The sequence below is a fragment of the Oreochromis niloticus genome, linkage group LG15 (genome assembly GCF_001858045.2).
Source record: "Oreochromis niloticus isolate F11D_XX linkage group LG15, O_niloticus_UMD_NMBU, whole genome shotgun sequence".
NCBI lineage: Eukaryota > Metazoa > Chordata > Actinopteri > Cichliformes > Cichlidae > Oreochromis > Oreochromis niloticus.
Genome location: NC_031980.2, coordinates 24,992,225 through 25,010,046, shown reverse-complemented (window position 1 = coordinate 25,010,046; position 17,822 = coordinate 24,992,225). Strand labels below are relative to the sequence as shown.

Here is a 17,822-nt window from a genome sequence, read left to right as displayed (position 1 = left end):
ATCCAGGAGCTAGAAAACGACAACAGAGGGAGTCCTTACACGCTACATGACCTCTGGTGGCTTTTAGAATAATAAAACGTTATGGTGAGCTCAACTGTGGAAACCAGAGAACAGAGCGCCTAGCCGGGGTTTTGCAATGCATACTTTGGTTGTCCTTCTAAGCAGAAATGGAGTTTAGTTGGACACCTGTTGGTTGATCTGTTCCTCCCAGTCTGCAGACGTACAAGCCGATTGTTTTGTTTTCATTAAATTCTTTTTAATCAGATGGCAGCAAAAAGGTTTTTGGATAAAACATGCAGGTCTCATTATACAGCCTCACAGTCATCATGTTGTTTCCGCTTTCAATATGAATATGAATAATGTAGACATTAAAACATTGAGGCTGCAGTGCTTTCATGTCATGAAAAATAAATTGTAGTGCTGTGGATTTTTCCTTCATGGAAAAGAATAAATTCATAATTTATTGACATCTCAAAGACTGTTTAAATACTCCTAATCGATTTTTGATACTTGATTTGCAGAAACTGTGATGGTATTAAAAATGAGCAGGATTTATGTAAAGGATAAAGAAAAAGGTCATTATTTTTTATTTAACCACTTTTGTTTATTATTTTTGTAAGTTTGATAACTCTTTTCTACCGTTTATTAATTTCAGGGCTCCGAAATTAACAAGTTGCCATGGTAGTCCACAAACCTGTTTATTAACTCAAAGGCTAATAAAATCAAGTCCTGAAAGTGGAATAAAAATTAATCAGCATCTGGAGAAATACTTAGATCTCAAAGAATTACATATTCCTTCATTTGCTTAGTGATGCATTGTCTTTTAAGAGGATCATGTAAATTATACCATGTAAACAGAGTCCTAGTGCCTTACATCCTACCCATCTAGTAACAAACATCTAACTGGACAGATATAAAAACGGGTTTACCTTCGCTGTGCTGGATCAACATAAGAGCCACGAAGAGGAGACAAATGTAGGTGAGGTCCATCCTGCTGGCCTCCTCAGCATCCAGGTGAGAAATAAAAGGAGCAAAAGCACCTCGGCTCCTCGTAAAGTTCCTTGCAGCAGCTGGAGGAGCTGAAGCAGCAGAGCAGAGGCTCCTGCTGAATCAAACACCTAAGTGTTTTCAGTGAGCACCTAAGAAGAAGAAGAAAGGGCTCCGAGGGTTTGTTTCAAATGTCCAGTAAGGTAACGCGCTGTGCACAGCTGCCTCCCAGGTGCAGCACTGAGAGGAGTGTGGTGCTGGGTTGTATCCCGAGGCTGCTGCGGTTTCCAGACGGAGGGAGGATAATGTGACGAGCTGTGTTGAGCTGCATCAAAACAGATGGAGAGAAGTGACTGCGAGAGGAGGAGGAGGAGGATACAACGGGGAGGCTGGCTCTGCGCTGAGACACCTTCACAGCTTGAATGTCATTAATCACAGCCTCCTCCTCCTCCTGTGGTTCAGCCGTGTCATGCTCTCATGCTTGCCGCGTCCCTCACTAGTCTCTTTCATATCCTCGCCTCTTTTTTTCTTTGTGTAAGCTGAATTGTGACGCTCACCTCCCTGGGATCTCCTCACAGAGTGCTCTACATGTGTGGAATAGCCCAGCTTGCTATTTTAGGCACAGACATCTTTATCTGTGTCTGTGTCGGGCAACACGTGCATACATGTATGGCTGTCATCCTGCCACTTTTGAAATATTCCTCTACCCTCACTGAATTATTGTCCCACCAGCAGCTGGAGTAAAACCTGCCTGGAGACACTGAGTAAAAACTGTAGACTGTAACTGAACTTTTAAGTGTTTAAGTCTTGTTTGAAAAAGAGCTAATCTGCCACAATGACAGTACATCTGATGGCAGTAAGTTATTACAGACACAGGGGTTCATTTCTTTGTTTGCTGTAGCTGTCCTCTGTTCTCCATGTAGTGAAGAGTTAACATATCTGCCAGTTTCTGAGGCGTCTGTCACACAGAAACATTTAAAAGTTTTAAGCTGCAGACATGATGACAGCCTGTTAGTCAGTGCCCACTCAGCTAATGATGCACAAAGTACACAGACTATAAAAAAGACAGATGTAGCCACGGTGATCTGCAGCGATCATCTGAAACCAGGAACACAAAAGGAAAATGTTCACTGAGGTCATAAATTAAGCGAGTAGTGGGGTGAATTCTCAACTCTGGCTTCCACCCTCTGAACTTTTTTTAAACCAGATGCTGAACGTGACTGGGAAACAACATGTCACGCTCTATGTTGTTACTCATCAATCAGACGGGCAAGCCTGACCCAGAGAGCGTCCTGCTTTCCCCTCATTTTAGTTAGCATGGGAACTTTAAATTCATTTTTATTCCTCACACAGTCCAGAGACAATCAGTGGGGTAAGGTTAATCACTGATTCAAAATTGTCCATCGGTGTGAATGTGAGTGTGACCGGCTGTCTGTCTGTTTTCACCCTGATAAGGATTAGCAGAAGAGAATGGATGGATAGATTCAAACTAGGAACTTTAAACTGGAAATTTAAACAGGAAAATGTTTATTGTATTCTTAGATCTAGTGAGCAGTAAGGTCATTTTCTCACACCTCAGAATCTCCCACTGTAAGCCCTCAGAAACAAAGTTTACGGTACTTCCACATTAGCTTCACTTTCCCAAGAAGGACACGTGTGATGAAAGAAGCAGGATTGAAAATCTTACTGCAGAGTCTGCAGAGCAGCAACCAGACAAGCATGTTCTGATCCAGACCCGGGCAGGATCCTGCTTTGTGCTACTACCCACATATGCAGGTTCAGGATACTCAAGCTCCATTATTTGTAGGGGGCATAGCAGGTGAACCAAGCAGCTCCGCATATCTGAGTGAGCAGATTATTATGGTGTATGATCTTCCTAAAACAACAAGGGACTTGTGTCTCCCCCAGTCATTCAGGACCAAAGAAGGGAGATCCACACAACAACAGTTTCTCAGCAAATTTACTAGGAAATAAAAACTAGATGCTCAGTTACTGATGACCGGTGTTGGTCAAGTTACATGAAAAAAGTAATCAGTTACTAATTACTGATTACTTCCCCCAAAAAGTAATCCCGTTACTTTACTGATTACTTATTTTCAAAAGTAATTAATTACTTAGTTACTTTTTAAAAACACGATTTACAACCTGAATAGGTGATAAAGCGATAGATCTTTCAGCCCAATTCTACTTTTTCTGCATAATCCATCATACAAAATGTAATCAAATGGAAATGTCTCTTTTTTAAACTTGTTTTATTAGTTTTAATCTTTTAACTTTATGCATCAAGCAAAACTTAAATTATATGCAACATTCTCTGACTGGAAGAAATTTGTTTAACATTTAAACCTATTTTCTGCACATTCCAGCACATAAAATGAAATATTTTTTTGTGTTTACACTCACTCTTTCAAATAGATGCAAGTAAAACACAGCAGAAAATAAATAAAGTCAAAAGACTAGTTGCTCTATTTTCACCTGTAAAGCAGGACTGGGGTAGGCGGAGGTTTGCCCTGGTGCAGGTGTGCCGCAGCGGTCAGTTGAAGACTCCACGAGTTTCTCTGTGAATTTCCCATTACAGTCGTAGCGCATTCGGTGCTTGCTTGGAAGTTTAGGGGGGTTTTTTCGCTGTAAAAAGAAGTTTTCTTCCCACGCACAACGGACGCTAATGTTTTTGTCACTTTTTATGGAATCAAACTCAAAGTAAGGTCAGTACTTCCACACTTTAAACGCTGCACGCTCATACTCTCTCCCGCACTCGATATATTATCCATTGTTGACAGCTGTTGTCACGAACGTCGCACTCGCTTACGTCATTGTCATGAGACATTCTTGCAAAAAACTCACGGTTTTAGTAACGCAGTAACGCAGCATTCCTACGGGAAAGTAACGGTAATCTAATTACCGTTTTTGCAATGGTAATCCCTTACATTACTCGTTACTTGAAAAAAGTAATCGGATTACACTAACGCGTTACAAGTAACGCGTTACTGCCCATCTCTGCTGATGACTACAACACAATAAAACCAAAGTAGGAATAAAACAAAGCTGGGTGCCTGAGACATCGTGAGAGGAAACCAGCTTATACAGGCTGCCCAGCAGGTGAAGTCTTCCCTTTATTAAACGGGAGGGCCCGTTAATTAAGACCACCACCCAATACTGACGAGTCCGGCTGTCTCTCCCATGTAAACCACTATCAGTATGAGCCACTCCACAGTAGTGCTAAAAACGTTTAATTCTCAAGTGTTTCACTTCCTGGTGAAATAAAGATTATATCAAACTCCATTATTTTCCTGAAATGTGTTCAGAATTTGCAAGTTATGGCATGCTACTCTCCCCCAATTAGCTGCCTGAATAACTTAAAATTATTGGTACTGATATCAGCAATAGTGGCCCTGTATTTACTTGGTATTGGATCGATACCAAAATTTGTAGTGTGGCACAGCACTACTGTGAATGAGGGTAAGTGTGAATGTTGAATGTTTTTGTTGAAATGTCCAGGTAAATATATGCATGTTAAATGACAAGATATACTTGTTCAAATAGCGTCAATTAACACACAACTTCAGGTTTTTTTATTTCTATATGATAATTCTTCAATATTAAACAGTACGAACAAGTAGTCTGATGTCCTGTAATCATTCTGAAGCTATAATTTGAAATACAATAATTCAATTCAATTCAATTTTATTTATATAGCACCAAATCACAACAAAAGTCGCCTCAAGGCGCTTTATATTGTACAGTAGATCGCACAATAATAAATACAGAGAAAAACCCAACAATCATATGACCCCCTATGAGCAAGCACTTTGGCGACGGTGGGAAGGAAAAACTCCCTTTTAACAGGAAGAAACCTCAGGCAGAACCAGGCTCAGGGAGGGGATAACACATTAAGGTTTTGTACAAAGTATCGTATTGGATCAGTACCGTCGATACCACCCTGAATTTTACTTGGTATCGGATTGGAAAGGAAATCTGTGGTACTTGCGCATCACTATACATCACTTCTTCCTCGGTGACTGCTTTGAATATATTATCTCCCCCTGCTGGTACTGCAACTGAAACGTGTGCGTCTATTTGAAGCTTTGGAGAGGCAAAGTGTGAAACTGACACCATGGACTGGTGTTTCTATTACATGCTTTGCTGTGACTTTATAAAATTGGCTTGTAATAGCTTTCATACTGATCTTTCTTTTAAAAACATAATTATGTACATTTTATTTGGGGTAACACTCGTCGTCCAGGAGACCCCCCAAAAAAGATCTTGGCTTGGAAGAAATTGTGATCTTGCACCAGAACTGAACTTTAGCGTCCTCTGTGAGAAGCTTGTGATATCCTTCACCACCTAAGCAGACATCATCCGTCTTTTTAACTGCTAGCTACTTTTTTGTGAAACATAATTCAGAATCAGGTTTAGCTGTATGGAAACAATTCACGGGAGACCAGGCCGAACTGCTTCAAATATAAGAAATGCTCCAAATTCATGTTGAAATTAAAAACATAAGTGACTAAAAATGGTAAAAATATATGTAACTCAGCAGCATGTCATGTGACCGTCTTCCTCTATATGTCCAGATATGGATGATAAATGCAAAACAAACAATGCAATATTGTTCCACATGTCTGTCTTTAGTGGTTTTGATAAACACTTTTCCCTGAAGGTCTTCTTCGCTCACAAGAAATGAAGTTTTCAACTTTGTTCAAATCCCAGAGGCTTACGCTGCTTTGCTTTCAAAGCCCATGGACACATTCATCTTTTTCCAAAGGACAGCTAAAAACACTGGAAATACTGAAGTTTGTGAAAAGGCTTCTTGCATGAAGAAGACTTCAAACTTTGGCTGTCTTATGTGCAGATTCATACATCATGATCCCCGACACCGGGAGACTGTGGCTGTGCTCACCAGCATCCAGGTGCAAATGTGGGAGTCCTGCAATGGTGTATTCAACTGTAGCAGGAGACCCTGAAAGAGGACACAGAGATAAATAAAATGTGTATAATATTTCTGTCCTCCATCTATTACTTTAATCCCAAATGAGCACTGTTTTCAACTTCCCTGCTACTGGCAGATAATATTTGCTGCGTATTTGCTTTGGAATGAATTGCTGAGGAGTTGCCTGCAGTCGATTCTGAGGTCACTTGGATCACAACAGTGAAAACTGAACGGGAAAACAACAGAGCCACAAAAGGTGGGCCCCAGTTTTTCTCTGTCTTCATATCTGTCCTCTCTTGGGTCGGGTTTGGAGGAAGCTGTCTCGCTGTCTTTCTGTGAGTTTAACCAAAGAGAGAGGCGGTGGCAGTAAAGCATCTTCATAAGGAGATTAACGAGGACAATCCGAACATCTGCGAGCCAGATCATTTACTGTGTGCCACAAAGATGCTTTTGGTCGGGTTTCCCCAAAACTGCTGATAAAAGGAGCATGCAAATCGCAAGCTCTGTGCAGAGGAAGTGAACACTTCACCACCATGAAAGAAAGAACGGATACGGGCAGCGTTTCACATAATGAGCACTGTGGGAAGCGGGACCATTCAGTTTGTAGCCTGCACGGCCACAGTTTCTTCAAACATGTAATTAAACCTGAAAAATCTTTAAGCAAAAGACAAGATGGCACTGAAGGCTCTTTAGAATTTATTTGTACTCTATTTGTAGTCTACTGATGGTAGTTGCACACAGATAAACAGTCCCAGTACGTCTATACAAAGATGGGTCCTGATTCTCCACACAGAACTGCCAAGCAGACAGAAACTCAAAGCACATGCAAGCTCACAGTCACAGACTAGTATGATCATAAGAGAACATCCAGAGTCTGTTAGTCAGTATGTGTTGGGTTTACAACGAACATATAATGTACTTGATTACATCTCTGAGCACAAATTTGTGGGCTTCCCTCTATAAACTACACAGTGATATGAAATGATAAGTTAACAGTGAACACACATGTTTATTTATTATTGTGCGATCTACTGTACAATATAAAGCGCCTTGAGGCGACTTTTGTTGTGATTTGGCGCTATATAAATAAAATTGAATTGAATTGAATTGAACATGATGGATTTTAATGATGTTAGCGTAGCAGAACCACATCCATGTATTTTTCCCAGCTTATACAATATTATTATTATTATTATTCATGCACCTCGAAGATCTTGGGATGTGCATTAACTGGATTACTCCAAAATTTTCATTACAGTGTTTGTACTAGGATATTACAGTAACTTACAAAAAGATTGTGGTTTTGTCATATAAACTACAAACAAAACCTGATTCTTTTAGAAAATCGAAGCTTTGGTTGTTTACTACCAAAGAGTCCAACAGTCCACTGAGATCTAGTTTGTTTTTTTGGCTGTGAATGACTCTGTGCTTTTGCACTCTTTTCCATGCTTGCATCAGCTTTTCTGGCAATTATGAAACATACTGTACATCTGAAACCTTTAATAAGAGCCTAAAGGTGAAAAGTTAAGTTTGCAGACTTTAGCAAAGCAAAGATTGTGATTGTGTATCACTGTGCAAACATATGCAGCTTTTTGTTTTGCAGTGGACAGAACTACAGTATCCACTCTAAGCCACATTTGTACCGTGCCAGGAACCAATGGTGAAATCCTTGTTTTTTATTGACATGACTGATTAAAGGTCACTGCCCTTATTCAACTGTCTCTGTGTAAAACGCTCCGATGAGTGTCAGTAGGAGAGGGGAAATGGTTCTAGCACATCATGTTGTGAGAAGTCAATAACCTTGACTTGCCTGCTTTGGAGCTTTTATTCAGTAAAGCAGCTGCTTGATGGCCATCAAGTAATGAAGTGTAAGTTCAGTAATGTTGATCTGCTGATCTGTTGATCACTCATCTCCCTGGTGTTAGTCTGCTTTTCTGTTGTCTATGTCACTATGACTTCCCCATGCTGTCTCAATTATGATATCATTGCTGTAGTCCAATCATCTTCCTGCCTGTCTTCTTTGAGCTAATCAGCCTCCACTTTGTGTGGTTTGACTCTGTGCTCTCAGTAATTCATGCAGCCCACGTTGTCCCGACCTAACAGACACATCAGTCAGAGCTCCATCCAAGCCTCAGTCTTCATCTTCACCACCACCAGCGTCCAGACTCCAGGAGGTCCTATCCTAAATCCTGCCACCACTTTGATTCTGTTAGGCCATGACGGGTCATCAGAGTCTAATCGCCAAGTACATTAATTTCTCTGTTTGAATAAATCATGTTCAAGTGATCTCTGCTTATTGAACTGCTTGTTAGCCAATCTGGTCTTAGTTCATCATCATGTTTTAGAGACATGGATCATGTGGCTTCATCTGAGCTATAACTGGCAGAGCTGGTCAGACACTGGTGTCCGACTATCAGAGCGAAGGATGAAGTCGTAAAAACGTTGAGAAACAGCAAGACGCCCTGTGGGTTCGACACATTCATATGCAGATATCTGTTTATAGAAATGGGTCAAAATGAGATGATTACTGTGATTGAAAAGTTTTATTATTATAGGAAAAACCAAGTTTATCCACCACGAAGACCAGATAAACTATAAATCCATTCATCTTGGGCTTTAACAAAACCATTGCTGCTACTGGCCGTTCACCAGCAGTTCCAATTATAACTCCTCCTAAAACCACAAACTGACATTTACACATTTCATGATACGAACTGTTTGTCAGGGAGCTGGGCAGATTGATTCTGAAGTTTTCAATGTCTTGTTTTTTTTCTTGCTGTTGTGAGATTTGTTTTTTTTAGATTACAGTCAGGACCATTATAGTCAAGAGAAGATTGTAAATCTCCATCTACACTTATTTAGATTTGGCATCAGTCTTTTTTGTGCAGATACTGCAAACATGTACATAGGAGTGTGGGGCAGCGAGAGCCTCAGCACACCCCCAGTAGAGAGCTGGTAGATATGGAACTGAACAAGGATCGGAAAGTGGTTTCAGGGCGGCTTGTAGCATGCAGCACATGTACACAGGGTACAGCAGCTTAAGCCGTGGGCTGTATATGAGGTTTGCCAATTAGATGCACGAAAACGGCTCTGCAGAGCCATCAGTTGATGTGCACTGGCATCAGCTGATCTGCTGGGATTTCAGCGGAGCTTGAGCTCTGTGTCCTCCCTGAAATAACACAGTGTTTGATTAGGCAGTGTGCCCACCCAGCCACACTGAGAACCTTATTCACAAAACTTTGTGAACTTTTGATTTTCAGTATGAGAATGTTAAGAATGTACAAGGCACACTTTTGCAAACAGTTTTCAGCTGTTGCTCTGTGTGTGTTTGTTTCTGCAAATGCTCGTCATTTAGGTGGCTGATTTCTCGCGTTTTCAGGGGAGATAATTAGAGAGCACAAACTGGAAACAACAGCCAGATGCTCCCATGGCCCCAAGAAACTGTGCAATTATAGAGGTGAGATAATGTGGAAGAAGTGGAGAAGAAAGAACAGAGAGGGGAGGAAAGGAGAAAAAGAGGTAGTAAAAGAGGAAGACAGAAACAGAGAGAGAGAAAGGGAAACAACAGAGGCAAAATACTGGCTTGAGTATATCTGAAAAAATAACAGTGTTAATGAAAAGACACGAGTGGTCTGGAGAATATATGCTGTGTGAAAGACAACTGTGAACTTAAGATGTGTTTTGAAAGTGCATTTGAGCGCAGCACAGCCCACATTCAAAACAGTCCGAAGTATGTATGGTTTGCATAACAGTGGTTTGTCAAGTTCAAGTGTGAGATATGTGCGATCAAAAGCAGCAGGCGAAACCTTTTTCCCTGCTGTTTGATGGAGTTGGTGCTCAAACCTCTGCAGCAGTGGTTTAGCCTGCAGAGTCAACAAAACCATGTTGGCATGTTTGATGTGCCGGGAATCAAAGAGCTATGAAAACATATCATAAGCGTGCAAGAAATTACTGACTGTTTCTTCTGCACGTCATATGCAGAGGAAGATTTGAGAATGGGAGACTTCTGGGCACCAGAAATAAAAACCCGTGAAGGGTGCTATGAAGCAAAGACCCAGTGTTCTGTGTGGGCTTGATATTATTGTTCTCTTATTTGTTTGTGCTTTTAAGATGTTTCTTTTGCATTCACCTGCAACTGCAGTGAATGAATATCATAGATTGAAAGTTGGAAAAATCTCTTTGTTTTGTGATCGATATCTTCTCTGTTATCTACACAGTCTCCCGTCGCTGGACTGGTTAGCTTAAACCCTGGGATCTTCCTGCTGGAAAATGAAAAGCTTACATTTCAAGTTATAAAAATGATTCATTGAACATGTTTGTGGTTTTCCACACTAAAAAAATCAAACTTTTTCCTACTCGGATTTATATTTGTATTATTTTAGATTAATTTTGTTAATACTGCGTTTTAAAATGAAAAAACAAAAATAAAAAAAACCTTTAAATTCAGACTTGTGAGGTTGTGCTGGGAAGAATGACACTAAACAAGGCAGCGTGAAATATTAAGGTAAAAGTAAAAACATCCAGTTATACATATGAAGCAAACCTATGTTTATTTATTAATTCAATGGAAATCTTCAGTTCTTTTAATGTGGGGTTAGCCTTAATCTGTCACTGGGTAGTCTGCTATATGTGAGATTTACCAAAAAAAAAAACAAACCTCGAGTCATTATCTGTTTTGTGGGCTGGCAGCTGAACTGGCAGTGACATTATCATGAATAAAAGCATTTTGACCACCAGCAGCCGGTTCTTCCAGGCATTTAAATGTTTGAGAATAACCAGGTTATAATTCCAGATGACCTGTGAACAAACACCAGCAGCTGCTCTGGAGTTTTGTCCTGTTCAGGTCTTGTAAGCTACCACCATTTAGTTTGGTAAGCAGACCACAGCAATGAGTGTTTTCTGAATAGAGCACCGGCTCCAGCTTCAGGTGACAAAAAGAGGAAGAGTGTGTTAATGCTCAGCAATGTGGACTAATCGGCATGTAAAGGACGAAGGTGCTCACTCTCCCAGTGATGACACCGTGGAAAGAGCTGAACGAGGCCTCACACTGTCTGAACTGTAAGGTTTAGGAGTAAAGTGAAGAGAGATGCTGTTAAAATGTCATTTCATGATATTCTTAACATGGAAATATCTGAATAATCATTATGACTGTATTGTTGTATTCCAAGAGGATGAATGTCAAAGTATGCTAATACATGAATACAGATAGGCAGAAATGTCAGCACAATGCTCCTGGACATGTCTTCTTCTTTTACATTTGTTCTTTTTAGAAGTTGTGAGGAACAGGTTTCCTGCACTTCTCTGCTAGCCTTATTACTGCTGTGTAGCTGACTGCATCAAAGGCTTTAGGACAATGGAAGGAAGCCCTTGAAGTGTGTGGCTGCAGATTTGCTTTTATGAAATGTATGACACAAATTCTTGTGATTTTAAAGACAGCAAAAGTGACTTTACCTGAGCTCTGTAGCTGCTGACATGTGCCATAAGTAACACCATCTGAGTGACTACTTACTACACAGTAAGTGGTAAAGTTGCATTGTGGGTAATGTACTGTAGATACCAGATTTAGATCCAGGTAGCCAGAATATCCAGGCTTGTACTTCCTGTTGGTTCTCTATGTCAATGTTAATGAACGGATATATATTAGGAAAGATTATATAACTGGATTCTCTTGGACTGAATGAAACCAAAGCCTGCTGTGAACTCATACTACACACTTACTACAACCAGAAATCAGACTGCTTCCAGTACCAAATATCTTGTCCTTGTTATGATCTACCATTTCCTTCTAGTGTTAATCTGCCTCTTTAACATCTTTCTCTCAGCGCCGATTGCCTATTTTCCAACTTTTTCTAACTTGGCTTCTTCTAGTCTTCATGGGTTCCTGTTTTTATTCACCTTCTCCATTTAAACACCACTCTGCCAGATTGTTTGGCAGCTTTCTGGTAACAGTGTTCAAGTCTGGTAGTGTTTTTCTTGTGACTTCCTGTCATTTTTATTTTTTTGTGCTTCATATCACTTCTTGTGCATCTTGTCTCATTCTGGATAAACTCGCCTATTCACTTCAATTCAATTCAATTCAATTCAATTCAATTCAATTTTATTTATACAGCGCCAAATCACAACAACAGTCGCCTCAAGGTGCTTTATATTGTACAGTAAATTCTACAATAATAAATACAGAGAAAAACCCAACAATCATATGACCCCCTATGAGCAAGCACTTTGGCGACGGTGGGAAGGAAAAACTCCCTTTTAACAGGAAGAAACCTTCGGCAGAACCAGGCTCAGGGAGGGGCGGCCAACTGCTGCGACCGGTTGGGGTGAGAGAAGGAAGACAGGATAAGACATGCTGTGGAAGAGAGACAGAGATTAATAGTAGGTATGATTCAATGCAGAGAGGTCTGTTAACACATAGTGAGTGAGAAAGGTGACTGGAAAGGAAAAACTCAATGCATCATGGGAGTCCCCCGAAAACTGAAGGCTCTCCCTCCCATTCTACTTTTAAATACTCTAGGAACAACAAGTAAGCCTGCAGTGCGAGAGTGAAGTGCTGTAATAGGATTAGGATTCGTTCTCCTTCACTCAAAGCTACTCAAAGCCTTGTTACCCCCACCCAAGTTCACCATTGAACAATCTTGTAAATCAGCCTTTAACACTTTTCATATGCAGACAACTATCTTTATCTCTTAAGATGATTTTTGGGGGGCATTTTTTTCGCTAGTGTAGCAGATATGCGGTGCAAAGGGCCTCCGGTTGGCTCAAAGCTGGGCCACTGCAGTCTAGCCATGAGACAAATGGTTGTCTGCTCACCCACTGAACTAAACTGAGAGCTGAAGATAGATGTATTGTGTGCATTAACAAAATGGGATAGCACATGTTGGAAGACTAGAAGACTGGATCAGAGAGATCATCAGCAGAGAGGAATGGAGAAGGATGGCAGAAAGCAATGGTTGGGAATGGTTTATGCTTTAGGAGACACAAGAAAATCATTTATATGTAAATCTGCTTGCAAAAAGATTTGTCTTATTCCTTTATGAGTAACCAGGTCATAATTTCTGGAAAAAGACACCATTGCTGTTTTTTAAAATATACTTTGAGCACCGAAATGCAAGTGCCATCTGGTTCCATTAAATCTGAGAGAAGCCAGGCATCTCTGCAGCCAATATCTCCAAAATTATCCAACTCACGCTAAAACAATCTAGAAGGATAAATGGCACTATGGGCCAAAGTGAAAAAAATTTTTTTTTGATTTGGTGGTGAGGTGTCCCTTTAAATCTGTCTGAATTTTTAAACACTGTCAACCCAGCTCTGGTAGGGTAGACGGAAGCAAATGAATTTGATATCAAGTTTACCGCTTACTGGGTGGTTTTAACAAAAGATAATATTAAAAGAAAAAAACAATTATAAAATCAAAAGAGGTGTTATCTTATTTGCCAAGTCACAAAAACAAACACACCAACCACCTAACTTCCAACTACTTACCGGTATCTAACAAAATAAAACTGCAAAAGCCTCAACCAATATTATTGAAAAATAAAATAGAGAAAATTAAGTTTGTGTATGCACATTGCTGTATAGATGTATAGATATATATATCTATCTATATATATATATATATATATATATATATATATATATATATATATATGTATATACAGCACCCTGAGGCTGTACGCTAAGCGGAAGGAAGGGGGCCGGGGACTGGTGAGTGTCAGCACCACAATCCAGGATGAGACAACGAACATCCAAAAATACATTGGGAAGATGGCCCCAACTGACCGAGTGCTCAGTGAATACCTCAGGCAGCAGAAACCCAAGAAAGAGGAGGGAGACGAGAAACCATCATGGAAGGACAGGCCCCTGCACGGTATGTACCACCGGCAGATAGAGGAGGTGGCTGATATCCAGAAATCCTACCAGTGGCTGGACAAAGCTGGACTGAAAGACAGCACAGAGGCACTAATCATGGCAGCACAAGAACAAGCTCTGAGTACAAGATCCATAGAGGCTGGGGTCTATCACACCAGGCAAGACCCCAGGTGCAGGCTGTGTAAAGATGCCCCAGAGACAATCCAGCACATAACAGCAGGGTGCAAGATGCTAGCAGGCAAGGCATACATGGAACGCCATAACCAAGTGGCCGGCATAGTGTACAGGAACATCTGTGCCGAGTATAACCTGGAAGTCCCAAGGTCAAAATGGGAGATGCCCCCAAGGGTGGTGGAGAATGACCGAGCTAAGATCCTGTGGGACTTCCAGATACAGACGGACAAAATGGTGGTGGCTAACCAAGCGGACATAGTGGTGGTAGACAAACAGAAGAAGACGGCCGTAGTGATCGATGCAGCGGTTCCGAATGACAGCAATATCAGGAAGAAGGAACACGAGAAGCTGGAGAAATACCAAGGGCTCAGAGAAGAGCTCGAGAGGATGCGGTGACTCCCAAGCTAGGCGAGTGGCTCCAGCAGATCCCGGGAACAACATCGGACATCTCTGTCCAGAAGAGCGCAGTCCTGGGAACAGCTAAGATACTGCGCAGGACCCTCAAGCTCCCAGGCCTCTGGTAGAGGACCCGAGCTTGAAGGATAAACCGCCCGCAGGGGCATGCTGGGTGTTTTTTATATATATATATATATATATATATATATATATAAAAGACATGCTATGCGAACTGTACATGATTCACAACAGTCAGAAAATCCTTTACCTTGTGCTTCTCAAGGCCGGGTGAAAGACCTAGGGAACCAGACTCTTCAGCAGGACCCAACTCAAACAGGCACAAAGTTCAACAGGTTTATTTACAGAAGGTTTGGACAGGAATTACTGCAAGCAATGGAAGTCTGGTTGTGGAGATCTGGGATTGGGGAGTAAAGTGTCTAAAAGAGAGTAGAGAAGAAGATTCAGCGGCGCACAGATATCTAGGAAAAACTTTAAATGTATGTATCAGTTATGTTAATTGGAGTGAAGGATGAGTTTGGATCAAGGGGCACTGGCTAGCTCATCGGAAAATGGGACCATGGATCTTGGTAGAAATCTTTAATGAAAAGCACTGACATCATACAGACCGAATAATTTAATAAACAACATCTTTAGGAAAGGAGACCAAAGCGTGTGTTCCAGCTTCATGGGAAGAGCTGTCGCAGGATACCGGTGCTGTGGGTAATGGGTATCAACCCCCAGTTGGGCTATTTGGTCTCTGTGCTACTGCAGAGATGGCTTGATTTGCTCAGCACCAGTAAGGTGCTCTTAAGAGGTTCTAGTGGGAATATGCAGGTTGTTGGCCTCCTGTGTGCACAGCATTAGGTTTAGTCTTAAGAATGCAAACAAGTCTTAAGGCCAAAGCCTTAAGACTTGTTTGCAGACATTTAATTTTGAAAGTTATTTCTCCAAATCGATTTGAGTTCCAGGTTTTCTCTGGTTGATAGTTAAATATCTTCAGGTTCTGGACAGGTTTTTGGACAAAATAAAACATTCTGAAAACAAAAAGGAGAATTCAGGAAAAATGCGAACAATCAATGTTCATGACATCTGAAAAAGATCAGCTCATCTCATTACAGTCTGAGTTTTTGCAGTTTAACCACAGGAGTTTTTCATATCAGTTGTAACTGTTGTTCTCCATTTTTCTCTCATCTTCCAGTCCAGTTATCTAACTCCAGAAAGGCTCTCCCTGCTGTTTCTGATTCAACATTCCCATCTGTCCACAGTATGGTGGTATGATATTGTGGACTTGGAGGAATGTCTGATTGATCAGCTCCCTCCCTGTTCCCTGGAGGGTGTGAGGATGAGTCAAGGTGAGAAACCTTAGACCAAATCTTAGTCCTTCATCATTGTGTGAATGCCTCACAGGCATTCACACTATTGAGTTCCTGTTTCTCTTTATTCTTTATTCTACCTTCTTCTTATTATTCTAGTTGCTCCGACCTTTGCTGGTTAATTACTCCCTCGGTTTTCATTCAAACTTTAAACTGTTCTGCTCTTTCTGCTAATGCCAGCTATATCTTTTGGTGCTCATAACTCTTTTCAGCACAAATTTCAGCTTTTTCACCTCTTTTTTAGCAGAATTTTCAGTTTTTCACTACTTTTCAGCACAAAGTCCAACTTCTTCAGCTGTTTTCAGCACAAACTTCAGCTTCTTTACCTCTTTTCAGCAGAAATTCTGCTGATACACCTGTTTTCAGCGCAAAGTTCTGCTACGGAACCTCTTTTCAGCAAAAAATTCTGCTGATTCACCTCTTTTCAGTACAATTTTCAGCTTTTTCACCTCTTTTTAGCACAATTTTCAGCGTCTTCTGCTCTTTTCAGCACAATTTTCAGCTTTTTCACCTCTTTTCAGCACAAATTTCAGCCTGTTCAACTCTATTCTGCACAAAGTTCTGCTTCTTCACCTCTTTTCAGCAAATTTCAGCTTCTGCTCCACAGTGCACATTTGTTCTCTCATCATATCTTTGTTTGGGATCAGAACTGGTTTGGCTCAGTGGGTTGAGCAGCTGCCGTGAGACCTGGTGGCAAAGGTTTGAATCCTATCTGTGACGATTGCCACACTTCTTCCCCGCTTGCATGCACTCTTCAGTGTACCCTTTCACATATAGCCATCTTCAGCAAGCACTTCTGCTTCTACACCTCTTTTCAGCAGATAATTCTGCTTTTCAGCTGATTTCAGCAGATTCCACTACACGGCATTCACACTGCATTTTTGCAGGAAATGCAACTTTTTCTAGTTATATTCTTCTATTACACAGGCTTTATTGTTCTGATAGAGCAACAGCTTTCTACTTCTACTCTGGCCTTTTTTCTGACGGTCATGTGTTTGTGGTGAAATGAATAACCCCAAATTACTGATAGAATGATTGAAAGTACTTTGGCTAGAAAATGTCAACCATCTGAAGTTAGACCTGGTAACAACAGCTTGAGGAACTAATGCAATCCTGAATAATGCATGATGGAAGCCTGTGTTCACGACCCCTCCTCTCTTCCACTGTGTATTATCCCATCCAATGTCTTATTAAGTGCAGGGACATGGCAGACTATACTGTACAGCTTTTTCATTAATCCACCCTCTGTCAACTTACATGGCACGAATATCCATACAAATCTGCTTCCCAGCTGCACTCTTGGCTTTTTAAATTTATTTTTGTTCATAAACAGGGCGACCTCTTCTTTGCATTTGTGCATAACATACTACATAGCAGCACTCTAAAGTAGCTGTGGAGCTGCAGGTAAAAAAATGTTGGAATTTGTAGGGAGGACCAAAGTCTGCAAGAACTGTTGGGAAATGATGTGGAATTTAAATGTCTGTCTTTAAAAGTCTGAGACGTCTGGGACTGTGACATTTGCAGACTCAACCAGATCAAAATGAAGAACAATCTTTTTGAGATTCTGACCTGTTTTTGAAGTCAAATCAAAGCAGGTATTAGAGGAACAGCAACTCTGTCTCTTTAATTTAGTCACAAACTAAACGATGGTTTGTAGTCATCATGACGTCACTCATTGTCACGGTCTGGCAGGCAGACCGTGGGGAATGATGGAGATAGGACCCAAACGCTGGACTTAGTGGAATGAGCAGTGCATTTATTTACAGTGGGGGTAAATGTACACCACACAATAATTCTCCAGAGTGCTCCCTTGACTCCCGTGACGTGTCTTCCCCTAAGTGCTGATATCCTGTGCTCTCTGCCCCTGTGCCTACGCACACCCCGTGCGTCCTGCAGTCCTGTGTTCCGCTCTCCTCCTGAGGAAAAACAACAGATGCAGCCGTTATGGCACCAACTCCAGCAGGCATACACTAAACAGCTCTTTAAACACTGACATGAAGTCAAACGCAACGATCCTGCGCCGGAGGAAGCCCCATCGCTCTGTTATGTAGCTCCCCCGACGAGCCTGATCAGAAGCAGGTGTGTGAGAACCT

General features: G+C 41.1%; 1 protein-coding gene across 1 annotated transcript in view; it reads right to left on the bottom strand.

Annotated features, from left to right (window-relative positions):
• Positions 1–1,437, bottom strand: part of si:ch211-202p1.5 (endothelin-1) — a 28,760-nt gene extending 27,323 nt beyond the window's left edge. Inside the window, exon 1 of the mRNA XM_005452462.3 lies at positions 930–1,437. Within this exon, the coding sequence (XP_005452519.1) occupies positions 930–990 (61 nt within the window). The 5' untranslated portion in view covers positions 991–1,437. The remainder of the gene's footprint in view (positions 1–929) is intronic.
• Between the last annotated feature and the right edge of the window lie 16,385 nt (positions 1,438–17,822).